The 19,182-nt window shown below is 40.2% G+C and overlaps 1 protein-coding gene across 1 annotated transcript in view; it reads right to left on the bottom strand.

The window, feature by feature from the left end:
• Window positions 1–3,845: 3,845 nt before the first annotated feature.
• Window positions 3,846–19,182, bottom strand: part of PI4K2B (phosphatidylinositol 4-kinase type 2 beta) — a 33,951-nt gene continuing 18,614 nt past the window's right edge. Inside the window, exons 7-12 of the mRNA XM_049790232.1 lie at window positions 17,764–17,917; window positions 16,209–16,258; window positions 10,926–11,022; window positions 6,505–6,638; window positions 5,564–5,623; window positions 3,846–4,610 (exon numbers count right to left, since the gene is read on the bottom strand). Coding sequence (XP_049646189.1) covers window positions 4,437–4,610; window positions 5,564–5,623; window positions 6,505–6,638; window positions 10,926–11,022; window positions 16,209–16,258; window positions 17,764–17,917 — 669 coding nt within the window. The 3' untranslated portion in view covers window positions 3,846–4,436. The remainder of the gene's footprint in view (window positions 4,611–5,563; window positions 5,624–6,504; window positions 6,639–10,925; window positions 11,023–16,208; window positions 16,259–17,763; window positions 17,918–19,182) is intronic.

The following is a 19,182-nucleotide window of genomic DNA, read 5'->3' as shown; positions in this document are numbered from 1 at the left end:
GCTTAATCAAAACAGCAGTTTGTCTTGTCAGGGGGAGAGCTCAGGGGTTTAAGTACTTTTCTGGCATGTGTCAGGTCCCACATCCCATCGAGTGTGGACCCCAGCAGCATCTGACTATGCTGCATGTCCTCCCACCTCCTGCCGCATAAAGACTTAGCCCATACTTTCTAATTATTAAAAATAAACTATATTAAAACATCTGCCTTCCGCTTATTGAAGATAAGCTATATTAGAACATAAAACAAGCCTACAGTATTTGAATTTTGAGGGAGAGGGTCAGTCTCTACCCAGTTGATTTTTAGGGTAAACAGGACCACATCCAGGGGGCTGCAGAGGTAGTTTACTGGCAAAAGTTGGGGCCGGCGAGGTGGCGCTAGAGGTAAGCACTTGCAAGTGCTGTTCGATCCCCCGGCGTCCCATATGATCCCCCCAAGCCAGGGGCAATTTCTGAGCGCTTAGCCAGGAGTAACCCCTGAGCATCAAACGGGTGTGCCCCCCCTCCAAAAAAAAAAAAAAGGCAAGAAATGGCAAAAGTAAAATCCATGACATGACTGAAGACTTGGAGAATGTGTTTTCTCAAGTAAGTCTCCTGGACTCCCCAAAAGGCAAAAATGTGCTGCATGCATCCATGCTGATGCATTATGCAACTCGCTCAGGTCAATGCATTTTGTTAATCACTTCTGTAATCCTGTGGAGGAATCAATGTTTCCCCCAAAACCTTCTCAGTTCGAATCCTCTTCCCAGTCTTGGCTAAATCATTATCAGCACAGGATGTGGAACTGCAGGGAGCAACATTGGAGCATGGCATAAAGAAAGGCAAGTCCAGCCCGAAAGTGGGTATAGGAAAACAAAAGGCAAGTCTAGGTCTCAAAAGTACCAGTGGGTCATTCCCTCAAGAAGGGCCTATGTCTTATCAGTCAGCCAGCATTATTGATTCCTCGTGTGTGTGTGTGTGTGTGTGTGTGTGTGTGTGTGTGTTGTCTTGTTTGTGCTTGGGGTGCTGCATACGGGGACCTCAAGTCTCAGACACTGCCTGACAAATACTTGCAGAGACTTCTTTGAGGTGCTGCCCATGTGTAAACCCCACCCATGTCACAGGGATCAGGAAAAGTGCACTTGTAAATCAACATTTTCAACTCTGAAAACTAATAAACTAAGTCATGTTTCCAATTGAGTGAGGAAAAACTCAGAGTGGAATAAGGCCTCATATAATTCAAATGAAACAAAAACATCTCTAGTTATAAAGGTTCAGTTAAACACATCTTTTGGAATTGTAAGAAATGAAATTATACCATTAATATATGAAGGAAGAAAATTGTGGCTGGCAATTATAAATATACCATAAATGTGTTCAAAAACCCTATAAATGTTTGGCATATTAACTTCAGAAATAATTTAGCTCTGAGACCATGATTTTTTATTAATTTTATTCTACCATGTTTGACACTAGAAACATATTCATTGAAAAAAATTAACACAATATTTAAATAAAAATTAAGTTCATAAAAATTTACAACACAGCCAAAGTACGCTGGCTTATATCCGTATCTTAAATAGTTCCAAATGACCCTTCTGACAGACCATTTAAAAAATATTTCCCCTAATTTCAACTTTAGGATACAAAGCAATAACAATTTACTAACTCTTCCACGGAGAACATTAAAACAGAAATCCTCAAAATACTGCAAAAACTTTGAGAAAAGCAATACCCACAATGTACAAGAACCCCTTATTTCTCCTTGGACACATTCCCCTTGAAAGGCACAGAGTCATTACCAGTATTTATCCAAAGAGAGTAACTAAAGCTAGTAACTAAACCTGATTCCTTGTCAGCATCATCATCTCACCACTCAGATCACAGAGGGCCCCAGGTGGCGAAGACCACAGGTGGGTTCTTCATGTGGGCAGCAGCTCCCCTCATCCTAAAATCTATGGAGACAACAAGTAGAAAGAAAAGGAAGCCGGGCACCAAAAAAGATAGTACAATGGGTAGGGCAGGGCACTTGCTTTGTATGCGTCCAACCTGGGTTTGATCTCCAGAATCTCATATGATCCTCAAATCTGCCAGGAGTAATTCCTAAGTGCACAGCCAGGAAGAACCCCTGAGTACCACCAGGTGTGTTTAAAAATAATAATAATAATAATAATACAGAATGAAATAAATGCATTCTAGCATAATGGACCTTCTGGAAATACTATTTTATTTTGGAAAAAAATAACAATCTTAATTAAAAAGAATTAAAAATAAAAGGCCAAGGATAGAAACTTTCCAGTTTAGGCTGAGAGGTGATATTGTCTCTTTGGAGCTTGGAGAAAGAAGTAGGAGGGTGGGTCCTTGTGATGCGCCATTTAAATCACTCAGTTACCTGACAGGGCAAAAATCCCCAGATTGTCAGACTGACTAGAAATTGGAATCAGATAGAAATGATCTTGTGGGGTATCATAACATGCTCTCAACTTTTAACAAGGAGAACTTCCCATTAAAAATGGACTGTCAGGGCCGGAGAGATAGCATGGAGGTAGTGCATTTGCCTTGCATACAGGACAGTGGTTTGAATCCCAGCATCCCATATGGTCCCCAGAGACTGCCAGGAGTGATTTCTGAGCCTAGAGCCAGGAGGAACCTGAGTGCTGCCGGCTGGGACCCAAAAACCCAAAAAAAAAAAAAAAAAAAGGACTGTCAGGCCGGAGAGATAGCACAGCGGTGTTTGCCTTGCAAGCAGCTGACCCAGAACCTAAGGTAGTTGGTTCAAGTCCCAGCGTCCTATATGGTCCCCCGTGCCTGCCAGGAGCTATTTCTGAGCAGATAGCCAGGAGTATCCCCTGAGCACCGCCAGGTGTGGCCCCAAAACAAAAAACAAACAAAAAATTAAAAATGGACTGTCATTTCAAGTACCAGATGACACTATTATTTTAATTTTGTTGGTACACAACTGGCGGTGCTCAGGGCTGATTCCAGTCTCTGTGCTAAGAGCTCTCTCCTGGAGGCGCTTGAGGACCATATGAGATGCCAAGGATCGTTGGCTGTGTGTGAGACAAGTGAAGCGCCCTCCCTGCTGTGCTATCGCTCTGGCTCAGACACTACTATAATTCTTAAATTCTGTAGTCCAAGAATCTACAGTGCAGCCCAATAGACAACCTGAAGTAAGGCTTATTTTTCAGTTAGTTCTTATTGTACATCTAAGCTAAAGAAGAAAAAGAATGTTTGAAAGTGCTGAGTAAAATAATTGGTCCCACATAAAAAACGAAAAGAAAGCTTTTGGGGAAAGTTGTTTTGGGCCCCATACAGCAGTTGCAGGGCTTTTTCTGGAGGGCTAGATGGACATTACCTGCTGCACTAGGGTGCCAGGTAGATGGACTATGGGTCACCTGATTGCAGAGGACGCTCACTGATCCTTGGAGCTATTATTTCCCTGCTCCAAAAAATTTTTTTATTTGATTTTACTTTTCGTTTTTGGCAGTGGTTTTTTTCTTTTTCTTTTCTTTTATTTATTTATTTTGGGTCACACCCTGTGGCTTTCAGGGTTACTCCTGGCTCTGCACTCAGATATTACTCCTGGTAGGCTTGGGGGACCATATGGAATGCCAGGGCCCCTTATTCCTGGTTCTGAACTTATTAGGATTCACTCATGGCAGGGCTTCGGCTCACCATATGTGGTGCTGGGTATTGAACCCTGGTCAGCCACATGTAAGGTAATAGCCTCATCTGTTGTGCTATTTCTCTAGACCAAAGGAAAATTTTAATGTGATTTGGGGAATTTCAAAAAGTTATTTTTAAAGTGGATATGTTTACCTCCCCTCACACCCACACCCCACCACATGAACTACAAGACAAATGGAAAAAGTATTTTGAAGTACAGAAAGAAAATGGTCTCTGACCTCGAGCAATAGTCAATTCAGGACATTTATTCAAGTTCTAAAATAGCAGCTTTTCAGAATAAAGGCAACATTACATTACTCTTGTTTTTCTAGTTCAAAGACTCTTAACAGCCTTTTGTAAGGTAAGAACAGTTCCTACAAACGTTCTTAAGGTTTACAAAAACTAGGAAAAAATCATTGTATTCAAAGATCACACAAATACCTCATTTTCTACCTGGCTTCTACAAATTACTATTACAATTATTTCAAAAAATGTGTAAACCATGAGATGAACTTTTACACTGAGATCAATAACTTTAATAAAAAATGATTTTCCTAGAAAAATACAAGATAATACAATAGCACTTCTTCCCTGAAATAGAAAGTTATTATCGTGGACCCCCAAAATAAGATACCCTGTAAACTTTTGCTTACATTCAGATATAACCTTTGATGACACTGAAAGCAGCTGAGGTTTTAGTGAGTGGGGCGGGGCCCTGAGCAGCTGAGACGGCCTGGCCTGCCCTTCCCAGCCGGCCATGCCGTGGTGCCAACTGTTCCTGCCACGCTCCCATCTGCTACCAGGAGGAGAAAAACGGCTTCCTGCAATTAACAGTCTGGGTGAAGGAGCTGCTGAGGTGGACGATGCGCCCCTGTCCTCCGCCATGGCTGCGCTCCACCACCACGCAGGGCATCTGAACCAGCTGCACGGGGCTCTTCCCATCACGCAGGGCCTGAGTGAGATTTAAGATCTGTGGATGAGGAGACAGTCTTAGTGGCTCTGAATACAGGAAGGGTTTACCGCGCATGAACGCTCGTTCAGCTGTGTATGGTGGTCCAAGTTTCATTTCATCTGTATACATGCATGCTACAAAAATCACCTTTGCTGCAGGTGTGCAAGGACTACCTTAAATTCAATGCATATTGAGGAAGAAAGCCAGTGAAAGTTACTGAAAGATAATGCTTACTCTATCATTTACTTGCCAGTCCTCCTGTTAGAAGAACAGAGCATATGCTATGTATGCCTCAGTTCAACCCGAAGGTCCACCCACAGAGTAACACCTGATGGAATGAGTGAGAAAGGATGAGAGGCTGAGTTACAGTGCATACTTTTACATCCCAATCAGTACTCTCGGTCTTAGGACACAGCATTTAGCATCAGTTCAAAACCCAAACATAGTGTCTGAAAAAAATAATCCATAGGCAACAGAAATTGGTATCGAAAGGCATTGGAAGTGGATTTAAGGAGGAAAAAATAAGTAATGCTCATGGTTATAATAATAAAAAAAAAGAGCCAAAGAATTCCTGTCAAGGGGAAACTGACTCACTAAAAAAATGCACAAAGTCAAAAAATATATGACTTATGGACCAGAGCAATAGCACAGCAGGTAAAGTGCTTGCCAGGCGTGAAAGCTGATCTAGGTTTAATCCCCAGTATCCCATATGGTTCTCCAACCAGTGCCAGGAGTGATTCCTGAGTACAGAGCCAGGAATAATCCCTGAATGCTTCCAGGAGTATGTAGCCCCAAAACAAAAACAGAAACATCTGATTTATAAGACATAATAGGAAAAAGCCACTGCAGTTACACCACTTCTAATCATCAGCACAATAGGGGGCATAAAGAGAAGCCCAGTTTTGGCTTCCAATGGATGAAGAAATGGGGAGTCCGGTGTCAAAACTACAAATACAAAAATGCTGACCTACCTGTCCCCTCATCACAGACATCTGACTTTCAAAACTGGCTTTGTCAAATCCTGCATCCATCTGTCACACAAAAAGGGAACAAAATGTTATAATTCCCAAAACCAAGATCTTTGAAACAAATAGCTGAAAACAAACTGACTCTTCAAATTGAGCACATTTGAAAGCTTTCGCAGCTGCTCAGAAGGTAATGAGAAGAATATTTTTACAGAACAAATGTCTATAAACCTCTATAATTTTTTGCTAAGTAGGCAGTAATATCCCCTAGGAGGGAACTGAGATGATAGAGGTGGGGAAAGGCCTCAGCAGCATCAGGGAAAATTACATGAGGGGACAATGGGGTGCTAAAGGATTTCCAGGGAGCAATACACGTTTTTTCCTCCCAGCGAAGAGGAGAGGGCTTACTTAGGCCAAGTAAGTTTTGTACCCTTAGCTCTAGAATGGCAAGAAGGGTTTTATTAGACTCTATTCTATACCAACAAAATTTAAAAAGATTTCCCAATCAGTTGGTGGGTTTAGGCTTTTTGTTTTATCTGTGTTGCTGTGACTTGTGGTGACCATGTGGTTGTGAGGACCAAAGCTGGCCTGCAAAGCACAACTCCTGTCTCTTGTGCCATCTCTCTGGCCTCTGTTCAAGATTTTTTTCGGGAAAATAAAACCATTGCGGGTCATTGTACATTTATTATTATCATTTATAGACCAATTTAATAAAAATAAAAATTTGAAGAAAACAACTTCTCATGTTTTAATGTGGTTCCACTTACAGGAATATTTCATTACAAATTTATGCTCCTGGAAAGTGAAACTGCTAATTCCTTTCTGTTCTGCCATATCCTACTGCATGCAGTGCTAAGAGAAGCAGCAAACTGCAAATTAACTGTTCAGAAATTCTCTTCTAGCTTAAGGCTTCACTTGTCTGAAATGATTAAGCAAAACTGATTTACCTTAAAAAGTTCATAAAGATCTTCACATAGATCTTGCACAAAGTTCATGTCAGAAATGCAGGGTAGAATCAAGTTTTTTGTTTCTTCAGAAAAAGGCACTTTTGCTTGAGGAAGCCACGCCCAGTGAAATGGATCTAATAGAGGGAGGGAAACAAAGTAAACTTAATGGTGGAGGAGAAATGTTTATGAAGATAATCACCTATTTATCTTGGGCCTTTCCTACAATTCCTTAGATTTATAAAAAAAAAAAAAAAAGGCAAGGCAGAGGCTGGAGCGAACAGGATAAGAGAATGAAGTTATTAGGAAAATAATTATACTTTGTCATCTAAATTTGTCAATTCAGATGGTAAAGCACAAGAAAATACTTCATTTACAAGACATTTATGAGAACATTTGAACACTTGTGTACCTAAACTGTCCAAGTGATAAAGATTATTCATCACAATTTCCTTTAACGATAGCCAACACTAACACTGCTCTGGCTACCAAGGTCACATATAAAAACTCTATCTTCAATACTTGCAAGAGTCTGCTTAATTCTCGATTGCATGATTGGTAAAATTTTCCAGGTGTTTTATGAGTACCTTTAACTTAATACTTTATAAAAACATAACCTGAAAAAGCAAAATAAACAAAATCCCCCACACCAATAAAATAAAATTGGCATATAGATCCCTAACAAAAACATGAGAAAAAAGCACATCATGCAAGTCCACCAAAAGGTAGTAAAAAGGTGTGACATAAAGGCAAGATGGCAGAATTTCCTAAGTTTATAAAAGCCTTGTGGGAAGAACAACATAGGTATGTCAGCCCAAAAGATTTTAAAATAACCACTGGAAAAATACTTTGCAGGAGACAGTAAACAAGACCCACATCAACTATTTCTATCCTTGCAAATGATTCTTGACTTTTAGAAGTATTGGGGTCTTTATGTGAAAGTTTTGTGTATGTGGTTTTTTTAGGTTTTGCTTTTTTGTTTTGTTTTGCTTTGTTTTTGTGACCAGAAATGTAATTCAAAAAGACTGGAGAGATACTATAATTGGTAGAATGCTTGCCTTGCACATGGCCAACCCAGATTCGATCTCTAGCACCTCACATGGTTCAGCAGTTGATATAGTACCCAGAGCCTGTTAGGCATGATCCCTGAGCAAAGAGCCAGGAATAGGCTGTATGTAAACCCCCTTTCCCCAATAGTGGAATTCATGGTTAACAGAAAGCAAAGATGATAGTAAAGGTTCAAATTATCGGGGCCGGGCGGTGGCGCTTGAGGTAAGGTGCCTGCCTTGCCTGCGCTAGCCAAGGAAAGGACCGAGGTTCGGTCCCCCAGATATGGTCCCCCAAGACAGGAGCGACTTCTGAGTGCATAGCCAGGAGTAACCCCTGAGCGTCACTGGGTGTGGCCCAAAAACCAAAAAAAAAAAAAAAAAGGTTCAAATTATCAACACTGCCATAAAACTTGGTATATACAATGTAGTCATAAAAAGTATCTCAGTTTGGATTGAAAAAAAATCCTGCTGGGTCTTGGAGAGAAAGTAAAAGGATTCAAGTGCTTGCACTGCATGTGGTGGACCCTCAGTTTGATTCCCCGGTACCACATATGATCCAGAGTCCTCCCAGGAATAAGCCCTGAACACAGAGCCAAAAGTAATCCCTGAGCACAAGGCCAAGAGCAAGCCCTGAGCATCACTGGTTGTGCCCAAACAAACAAAAAATAAAACAAGAAAATTCTGCTAAATGCTGATTATTGACACCCTATTTGATTCTCTGAGTCCTGCCAGGAGGAATTCCTGAGTGCTGCAAGGTGTGGCCCAAACACCAAAAGAAAAAATATATAGACCTAAGATTATTTTTGATTTACTATATATAAGAATTTGCAAAATATGTAAAACCACTGAGTAAAAAATATAATAAAAAGAAATGGAATGCAATAATGTCACATTAAAATAAAAAAAGCAAAATATTTTGAGAAGGCCAAAATTGGATATACTTCATACTGATGAGGGAAGATGCAGAAAGGTAAAATGCAATTAAATACAAAGTTTAAAATGTATGAAAATGCACAAAGAAAATTACTATTATAGAAAAACTTTATATTTTTTTAAGAGTACTGTGGCGCAAACCCAGGATCTCATACATGCAAGTCATGTGCTTTTGCACTGAGATATGTCTTTATGTCTCTGATCTCAACCACAAAATTAACAGCTCAAGTGGTCAAAAACAGGTCCAGAGTATCTGACTAGTAGCTAACAAACCTAATTAGCACACAGCCATAAGAGATGGTTTCTAAATACACCATACATCTCATAAAATTGATCGAGTGAAGGATTACAATATAATTACTAACCTATTTTAAAAAGCAGAATTCCCATAACAAAGCAATAAAGCTGGAAAGTAAGAGCAAGGGAGGGTGTTTAAGAGAATCATCTGTCCTAGAAATTCTAAAATCTAACCGAATACTTCTAAATTACTAAATTACTCTTGTCCAATAAAATAACAAAAGGCAAACCTGAAAAGATGCATATGTAAAGCAGAGGAACAACAGCAGCAGCTTTAATCTGTGGTTTAGCCAAAATGATATCCAGGAAAGCAATATAGGATGAACACAACAGCAGAATTATGATGGAAAACAAATATCAATTATAAGAGAAGAATTAAACAAACTGAAAACCTAATCTGAGAAAGCCAATTTTCTGAAATGAGCAAAAGGATAAATGGGGAAAAGATTTGTGCTCTATAACAGACCAATCTTTGCCAAGATTAATGGGGGTAAAAAAAAAAAAGAGTATCAACAAATGATAGGAACTTCAAAGATGCCTAACCAAAGGTACTGAGATTATTTTTAAATTTTAATATTATACCCCTTAAAACTAAAAATATAATGTATTACCCAAAATAATCTCATTTATTACCACATTTTTACAAATTTTCTCCTTTTTGTGGGGAGAGTCCCTTACCTAGCAGTGCTTAAGGATTACTTCTGGCTTTGTGAATCTGAGTTGACTATATGCATGGCAAGTAGCCTACCCCGCTTTACTTTAATTCCAATCCAGCCATCTAATTTTTTTTTTTTTTGGTTTTTTGGGCCACACGCTTTTAATGCTCAGGGGTTACTCCTGGCTAAGTGCTCAGAAACTGCCCCTAGCTTGGGGTACCATATGGGATGCTGGGGGATCGAACCACGGTCCTTCCTTGGCTAGCACTTGCAAGGCAGACACCTTACCTTTAGTGCCAACTCACCGGCCCCCCAGCAATCTAATTAATATATGACAATTCTATTTAAAATGTTATGCTTATAAATCTACAATTCAAATAAGCATAAATGTCTTAGCAAAATACAAAAAATGTAAAAAAAATATGGCTCAAGAAAATGGAACATTAACCATCTAAGAGACTAGAGAGGCAGTTAAAGAGTTAAAAAGCACTGCTCACTAGATATGGGAGAAGTAAGCCTAAACTGCTTATAAATACATTAACATAAAATTCCATCTACAATCCTATAGTGTATATGAGATACACACACCCCCCACATTTAGAGATTAGAGGTAGAGCTTGGGTTTGATACCCAGCCCTGCGAATAAAACAAAATAAAATTCCCAATCAATTTTTGTTTGTTTTTGTTTTAGGGGCCTACCTAACAATGCTCAGTCTTATTCCTGGCTCCATGCTCAGGAATCACTCCTGGTGGTGCTCAAAAGACCATATGTGGTGCTGTGAACAAATCTGGGTTGTCTTTTTGCAAGGCAAGCACCTTGTCTGTTGTACTATTTTTCCAGCCACCAAACTTGTTCTAGTTTTTGTTAATATGTTTGGTTTTGGGACCGCAACTAGGATTAGCTCCTGCTCTGCACTCAAGGATCACTCCTGGCAGGCTCGGGGGACCATATGCAGTGCTGAGGGTTGAACCTGGGTCAGCCACATGCAAAACAAGCACCATCCTTACCTACTGTACTATTGCTCCAGCTCACTACACTATCTTCAAAGGAAAATACACTGAGAACTGAAAAGCAGAGTTATAGAATTCAGCAAAAGACAAGCAATGGGGGCCGAAGCTGTGGCGCAGCAGTGGGCATTTGCCTTGCATGTTGACCTAGGACGGACATGAGTTCGATCCCCTGGCGTCCCATATGGCCCCCCAAGCCAGGAGCGATTTCTGTGCAGATAGCCAGGAGTAAATCCTGAGCATCACTGGGTGTGGCCCCAAAACAAAAATAAATAAATAAATAAATAAATAAATAAATAAATAAGTAAATAAAAGACAAGCCATGGTCTAGTCTGCGGCCACTTTTGCACAGCCTGTACCTCTAAAGATCTAAGGAATAAAAAGTTAGTTTACCTAGTTTTCTTATTCTTCACAAACTCTGTTTCCTTCCTATTCTGGAAAAAAGTAACTATAGAATCTAGAGAAGGTTCTAAATACTCACATGTTCTCCACTCATCAGGATGTTTAAAAGGAAATGCTAGACCATTGTCAATTGCAGCTATTTTAATAAGTGGCTCTTTCACAACTGATTCTGTTTCCTAAAAGAGAAAAAAAATTTGATGTGTTGGTAAAAAAAAATTTATGTGAATATTTCCCAAAGAGAATGTATTTACTGTCATTGTGGAGGGTAAAGACAGGTAACCTGAAAAGTCTATAAAAAAGATAAATTACAAATTTACCCTTAAAGGGAAGAGTCTGCTTTTTAAGAAATCAGTTAAAAATGTCTTTACATAATTTTCTTTATAAGATAAACTTGATAAGATAAATTTATAGAATAATAGTTTTATTTTTTTTCTCTTTGGATAAGAGGGCTTAGAATGATTAAGATTTAAGTGTTGTCTGCACACAACATCTTTCACTTAACAATATCGATAAATTCTTTGAAACTACAACATTTAACTCCATAAAGTAGAATAAGAACAATATTTTATTGCGTAATGCAACAAGAGTGATGATCCAAAGGCACATTCTGGTCACAAAAACAAAATAAAACAAAACTAAAAATAAAAAACCACATATACAAAACTTTCACATAAAGATCCCCAACACTTTTAAAGTCAAGAATCATTCACAATCATTCACTCAGTTTCCACCAAGCATTCCTGTTCAAGGACATGAGGGTGGGGGTCAGGGTTATGGGGTCAATTCTGGGAGCTTGGGACAGTGGACACAGAGCAGGACCCATTCCTGAGCAGGAGGCTTGCCATAGTAGGACACACCCCCCCATATCACCCCATCGCCATTCTCCTAGCAAGTTAGACAACCAAGACACAGTGAACCTAACATAGACCTGCAGGGTGTGGGAGGAAACTGGGGTGGATCAACACCCACAGACTTGAGGCACAGTTGCCAATCACCAGAGACAACAGACCTGGGAGGGAGAGCCTGTTTTATCTTCCTCACCAACTTTATAACAGATCACATCTTTTGAGTATATTCTGGAGGCACTGCTTAAGTGTACACTTGAAAAACATTGCTATTTTTAAGAGGACAACAAAATTACCTTATTATGTCCCATAGCAATAGTTTCTCAATGTTTCCAAATAAAAAACTCCCAGCTCCATTACAGAATATGGGTGATTCCCAATTTCTACACAGTCATGGAGTAAAAAAATAAGACTTCATTCAAGGAGCCATAGTCACCAAGTTAAAAAGAACTTTCTATAAGTCAAGAGATGGTTGCATTCATTAGTGCCCAGATAAACAGAACAAGAGGTTAATTGGGTGGCATTTTAAGATTGAAAGTAATAGAGCGAAGATACAAGTGATTTTTTTTGCCACACTTAGTTTCTTTAGTTTATCAGTAAAAATGCACAGTATGTGAAGGGGAAAACAATTTCATGGAATCCAGCTGCTCTGTCTTTTGGCTAAACTGTCCATCATCCAACAAACTGCCAAAATGACCGAGACAAAAGGAGAGGAGAGAGCACTGCTGTATGTTATCCAGACCTATTCTTAGACATGGTGCTGTTCCTTTGAAAACATGCATGCAGATCTACAAAGGAGGCGATTCTGCAGACAGAAAGGAAAAGAAGAGAAAGACAGGCCCCACTTCTGTTGCCACAGCAAGACTGGAAGCATCTACAGTGTTACCTAGCATGCCAAAGGCATTACCATAAACAAACAGGAGTCTTACCAAGAGAATTAATGTTGGCACTGAGCAGATTAAGCACTCCCAGAGTCAAAGAGAGCTTCCTGAAATGGGTGAAGGAAGATGATCAAAAAAAACAAAAACAACAAAAAAAGCAAACAAACAAACAAACAGAAGAAACCAAAGAAAAAGGAGCCAGGGTTCAACTGAGGCAGCGTATGTGGGACCAATGGAAAGGAAACGGTGCTGCTGGGCACTTTTATTCCCTGGGAATTCAGGGCTTGAGAGGCACCTACAAAAAATAAAAAGGGATTAAAGAGACAGTACATGTAAGGTGCTTGCCATGCATGCAGCCAGATAGGATTTGATTCCTAAACGAGACATGGTCCCCAGAACACTAACGAAAAATGGGGATCTCTGGCCAGAGTCAGGAATAAGCCCTGAGCACTGCTTGTTATGGCCCCAAAACCAACAGTTCAGCCATCACACAGAATTGTTAGCCAGGGTGACCATTATAACCTATGGGAGGGAGTGATAGAGAAAGGAAGAAAGGAGGGAGAGAGAAAGGTAGAAGGAAGGAAAAAAGGAAGGAAGGAAGGAAGGAAGGAAGAGAGGGAGGGAGGAAGGGAGGGAGGAAGGGAGGAAGGAAGGGAGGGAAGGAGTGAGGAAGAGAGGAAGGAAGGGAGGAAGGAAGGAAGGAAGGAAGAAAGAAGGGAGGGAGGGAGTGAGTGAGTGAGGGAGGAAGGGAGGGAGTGAGTGAGGGAGGAAGGGAGGGAGGGAAGGAGGGAGGGAGGGAGGAAGGAAGGGAGGGAGGAAGGAAGGGAGGGAGGGAAGAAGGGAGGAAGGAAGGAAGGAAGGAAAGGAAGGGAGGAAAGGAAGGGAGGGAAGGAGGGAGGAAGGGAGGGAGGGAGGGAGGGAGGGAGGGAAGGAAGGGAGGGAGGAGGGGAGGAAGGGAGGAAGGGAGGGAGGGAGGGAAGGAGGGAGGGAGGAAGGAGGGAGGAGAAAATGGGAAGAAAGGAAAGGGGAGAGAGGGAAGAGGTAAAGAAATAATTTTATTTTATTTTTTAACTTATATTTATTGAACATGCCATGATATCACAAAACAATGAGGTATAAAGACATAGATATATTCTGGTAGTATATAATTGGGAAGCACTCATAGAAGGAACTTTAGACCAAGGAAGATTAGATTTTAATTTTGGATAATTCTTCAATATCACTAATGAATCATCATTTTTCTGTCTCTTAAGCTGGCCTAATGGTAGTTGGATGCCTCCCCTCATGAATCAACAACCTCCTAATTGGATATTTCTAGGGTCCCCTTTTCTGAAAGGTGGGTTGTGGAGGCATCTTCATCAGAACACATATGTTTTATTATTCATACAGAATTCCTTCCTTCCTTCCTTCTTTTTTCTTTTCTGCCTTTTTCTTTCTTCCTTTTCTCTTCTTTATGTTTTTATTTATTTTTTATTAAAATATTTATTTAAGCACCATGATTACAAACATGTTTGTAGTTGGGTTTCAGTCATATGAAGAAATAATTTTAAGAAGACCTATGCATTATAAATCTTTTTAAAAACTGCTAACAAAGTCCATCTCTCCACTTCCTCTCCTCTAGGCAACTAGTCTGCTTTCAGACACTAGGAACTGATTTTTGTTTTCCAGGTCTTTATATTAATGAAAACAGACAATAATACATTCTCGGTCTATGATGATTGTTTCACTGCATAGGATTTTGAGATTCACTCATATCCCACATTACTGCATGCACTGTTTATTCTCCCTTTTATTCCTGTTATTGGGCCATGTCTGGTGGTGCAGGAGTACCTGCCCCCTGCCAGCAAACAGAAAACTATGTGGTGCTTGGGACCAAATCTGGGGTTCCTGCATATATAGTATGCACTCTAACCTATTGAGCCATTTTCTGTCCCTGGTTTATTCTTTTTATGGCTAACTATTATGATTACAGTTTTATATTTCTTTGATCAACATTAAGAAGTGTGTGTGTCTGTGTGTGTGTGTGTGTGTGTGTGTGTGTGTGTGTTTGTGTTGCCGGGGGGGGGGGTGTTAAACTAAGGATTAAATGCATACAAAGCAAATGTTTTTGCTGAGCTGCATATCGGCCACGAGTGCCAAGTCATTTTGTTTTTTTTGTGGCCAGATACAGTGGTGCTCAGAGCTCTGCACTCAGAGGATTCTCAGGGGACCATATGCAATACTAGGGATCACTGCCAGGTGGACAATGTGTAAGGCAAATGCCCTATCCACTATGCTGTGGCCCCAAGTGCCAACTTTTCACGTGATGCCAGAGTAACACTTTTTAGTGATGAGATGAGAATACAAAGGCAGTATATTTGGGGAAGTATTTTAAATAATTAAGGTTTTCTTAAATGTGTAGACTTTTAAATAAGCAAAGCTGAATAAAGTATTTCCAATTTCACTATTTTGAGAGGGGTTCTTCTTGACCAATTTGGTCAGGACAATCTACTTGAGCCAGTACAAGAGGTGATGCCCAGCAGTGCTCCATCCCACGCCTGATAGTGTTCCCAGAACCATGTAGTGCTTCTTGCAAAGCATCAACTTAACTTGTGTACTATCTCTCAGTTCCCTAAAAGTGTTTAAAATTTAAACTGCTTAGTCCAAAATCTAAAATATATTATTTTGATAAAGAATCCTATAAAAGGTCTTATGCATAGTTAAGGCCAATTGTTAATAAATAAATGAACACTTTTCAAAAAGTTCAATAGATACAATTCATAGGTAAAGAGAACATATTATATTTTAATTCATTTTATTCAGTAATATTATCTGGTATGAGTCACACATATCAGAAATAGTAAAATTAGTAAAATTTAAACCTACTAACCGAAATAAATCCATAAGCCTTTTTAGAGAAAAGTAGTAAACAGGCAGTGCTACCACAAATTTCCCAAGTTTTGAAACAGCATTAAGCCCTAATTTTTATTTAATCCTCATGCAACATAAAAATTGGATGCAGACTTGTTTTTTGTTTTTTCTTTGGTTGGCTGGTTGGTTGGGGGCCACACCTGTTGGCACCCAGTGGTTAGCTGGGTTTTGTGCTCAGACATTACCCCTAGCAGGCTCAATGATTATATGGGATGCTGGGGATTGAACACGATCAGCCACATGCAAGGCAAATGCCTACGCACTGTGCTATCTCTCTGGACCCTGAATGCAGAAATTTTAAAAGCAGAATTTTAAAAAATGCAACCTAAACAGGGGAAGGAGAAAAAATAGGTGAGAAAAAGAAAAAAGATACTAAAAAAAAATTAGGGATCTGGATTTGGAGACAGTACAGCAGGGTGTTACCTTGCACATGGCCAATCTGGGTTTAATTCCTGGCACTGTTTCTAGTTCCCTGAGCCCTGAAGTCAGGAGAAAGCCCTGACACTTCAAGGTGTGTCCCTCCCTGCCCAGAGGTTGAGTGAAAACTACACCTTTTACAACATAAATATGTGTCCTGAGTACAAGTGGGTGTGGCCCAAAACTAAAACAAATTAAAGAATCTTAATAAGGAAATGAAGATTGATGAAAGGTAACTCTAAAGAATCTTATACAAATTGAGTGTGAACATGAGCATATATATTAAATTAAAAATGGTCTTACCTGAACGTTATGCTGCTTCTCATATTTGATTAGCCAATTATATCGTTTTCCCCTGTCTTTCAAAACAAAACAAAATCTGTCATTTCACTTTTTGTGAATATCATAACCTACTATCAAGAGGAAATACTTTAGTTAACCTTGATTTTCAAGACCTTTACTGATTGTCACTGGCAAATGTCTACACTCTGCAACGTTACAATTTAACTTCTACAAACTAAAACAATCATAAATGTCAGCTAATATTTACTAAACATTTACTCTGTACCAGACATCCGTGAGTGTTTAAACATACAATAATTTGTTTCCTAACAACCAATCTGTGAGACAGTACAACTGTTGTCTAGAGCTATTAAATCAAGCTATGCTAATCAGAGGTAACCTCTCTTTGGAGGCTGAAGAGATATAGTAGAGAGTGCAGTGTTTGCCTTGGATATAACCAAGGTTTTGATTCCTGGCACCCAAATGATCCCTCAAACCCACCAGGAGAGATCCCTATGGGCAAAGATAGGAGTAAGCCCTGAACACCACGGAGTGTGAGCTAAAAACTGGTGGTAGGGTGGGGGGAGAAAATCTTTCTTCATCTTCTTGCTGGTTTGTTACCTTGGAAATGTCTGGGTAGGCTTGAAGAGAAATACTCTAAATGTTATACTCATCAGGGAATGAACCTAATGCCCTATTAAGGAAGCAAATCTAGAAAAGCATAAAGTATCTTTTCAGAAATACAAAGGAGGAAACATTCTGAACCAATGCTCCTCAACCCTCACAAGGCAACATAAGCACCCTAGTTAGAACACAGACTAGGGTGCCCACATATAGATTGTCAACTTCAAAGAGTTCATGAGAGTTCAGAAAGTTCGTCCTGGAACAAACAAGTCCTGAGTAGAACAGTCCTAGGGAATCACCTTTGGAGTCATTTTGATCACATGTATCATCACTTCCTTCCAGCACAGAGCCTTCAGTCAATGTAGGTCTTTAAAGTCTATGTTAACAGTCATCCAACATCAAAGTAAGCATCTAAAATTAACACAGGCTCGGGGCCGGAGAGGTGGCACTACAAGTAAGGTGTCTGCCTTGCAAGTGCTAGCCTAGGACCGACAGTGGTTCGATCCCACAGCGTCCCATATGGTCCCAAGCCAGGGCGATCTCTGAGCACATAGACAGGAGTAACCCCTGAGTGTCAAATGGGTGTGGTCCAAAAAACTAAAATTAACCCAGGCTATTAAGTCCTCATTCGGTCATATATAGGTCATATTCGGTCATATATATATACATATATAGTGTATATATATATACACTGTGTATAACTTGGTTTGCCCAGAAATCCTCACTGTGAATAGGAACTGATCTGCCACGTGGGTCAAAATCTGTTCTGAGTTTGAATATCCTATGTAGTGTATTTATTCTGCACAGGTAAGTCAAAATCATGTGTCTTGTCTCCATCTCAAGAGTAGGGCATACAAAAACAGGGTCTTTGATTTGGTTAACATGAGATGAGTAACTTTTGGGAAAAAAAAAAACACAAAAACAAGATCAAAGTGAACAATAAAGAAGATATTAATACCTGTGTTTCTGATGATGTAATCCAAAACCACTAATTTTTCAAACTGGGACTGAAATTGTTTCCTAGTATTCTCAGGCAAAGGATCCGCTTCAAATTTCCTTAGCCAATATTCTGCCTCCTTGTAACCTTCCACAAACAACTGAAAGGAACCAACCTGCAATTTTAAGAACGACATTTAGAAAAACAAAGTGCAAAGTCGAGATCCATGTTCGCAATTCTCAGCTATAGCATAATATAAACATGCTTCCTAAGGAAACTAAGAAAGACAGAGGGGTTAAAACTTAAAAGTGATAGAATCAAATGTATTCTCCTTGAAGATACAGCCAGTAAATTTCATTTTATTTATTTATTTCTGGATTCGGGGCTACATCTGGTGGTGCTCAGGAATTACTCCTGGCTTTACACTCAGGAATTATTCAGGCTCAGGGGGTCATCTTGGGTGTTAGGAATAAAACCAGGTTAGTCATATGCAAGGCAAGCGTCCTACCTGCCATACTATCACTCTAGCCTGATATATTCATTTTAAAAGTAGGTTCAGGGCTGTGAAAATGGCCCAAGTGATGCAGCACCTGTCAGCATGTGCTAAGCCTTCAGTTACAGCCCTCAGCACCCCAGTACCCCAACACCCCTGGAAGTAACATGACGCCCTTGAGCAGTACAGCACAAGGCCTGAGAGCTGACTTGTGGTCTGCCAACACCCACTACACAATTGGGTATGGTCTCTATAAAAAATTTTTTTAACTAAAAGGCATTTATCAATAAAATGACCTGTTCTGGGGTTGGAGTGTTATCACAGCAGTAGAGTGTTTGCCTTGTATGCAGCTGACCCAGGACAGATGCAGGTTCAATCCCAGGCATCCCATATGGTCCCCCAAGCCAGGAGTGATTTCTGAGTGCAGAGCCAGGAGTAACCCCTGAGCTCAATCGGGGGGGGGGGGGAGAGGGAGAGTGAGGGAAGAAGAGAGATAGAGAGAGTGAGGGAAGGAGAGAGAGAGAGAGAGAGAGAGAGAGAGAGAGAGAGAGAGAGAGAGAGAGAGAGAGAGAGAGAGAGAGAGAGAGAGAGAGAAGCTGACACTGACTAGTTCTTCCCACTAAACAATTTATTGAGAAAGAAAAGTTGAGGGCCCGGAGAGATAGCACAGCGGCGTTTGCCTTGCAAGCAGCCGATCCAGGACCAAAGGTGGTTGGTTCGAATCCCGGTGTCCCATATGGTCCCCCGTGCCTGCCAGGAGCTATTTCTGAGCAGACGGCCAGGAGTGACCCCTGAGCACTGTCGGGTGTGGCCCAAGAACCAAAAAAAGAAAGAAAGAAAGAAAGAAAAGTTGAACAGCTCATGGCACACACATAACAGGTCACCAAGTTGGCCTCAGATGTACAAAGAATCACCACAAGAAAAAATCTATCTGAACACCTTATGTT

Source organism: Suncus etruscus, chromosome 16, assembly GCF_024139225.1.
Source record: "Suncus etruscus isolate mSunEtr1 chromosome 16, mSunEtr1.pri.cur, whole genome shotgun sequence".
NCBI lineage: Eukaryota > Metazoa > Chordata > Mammalia > Eulipotyphla > Soricidae > Suncus > Suncus etruscus.
Note: the sequence above shows the minus strand (reverse complement) of the source record. Positions and strands in the feature narration are given on the sequence as shown.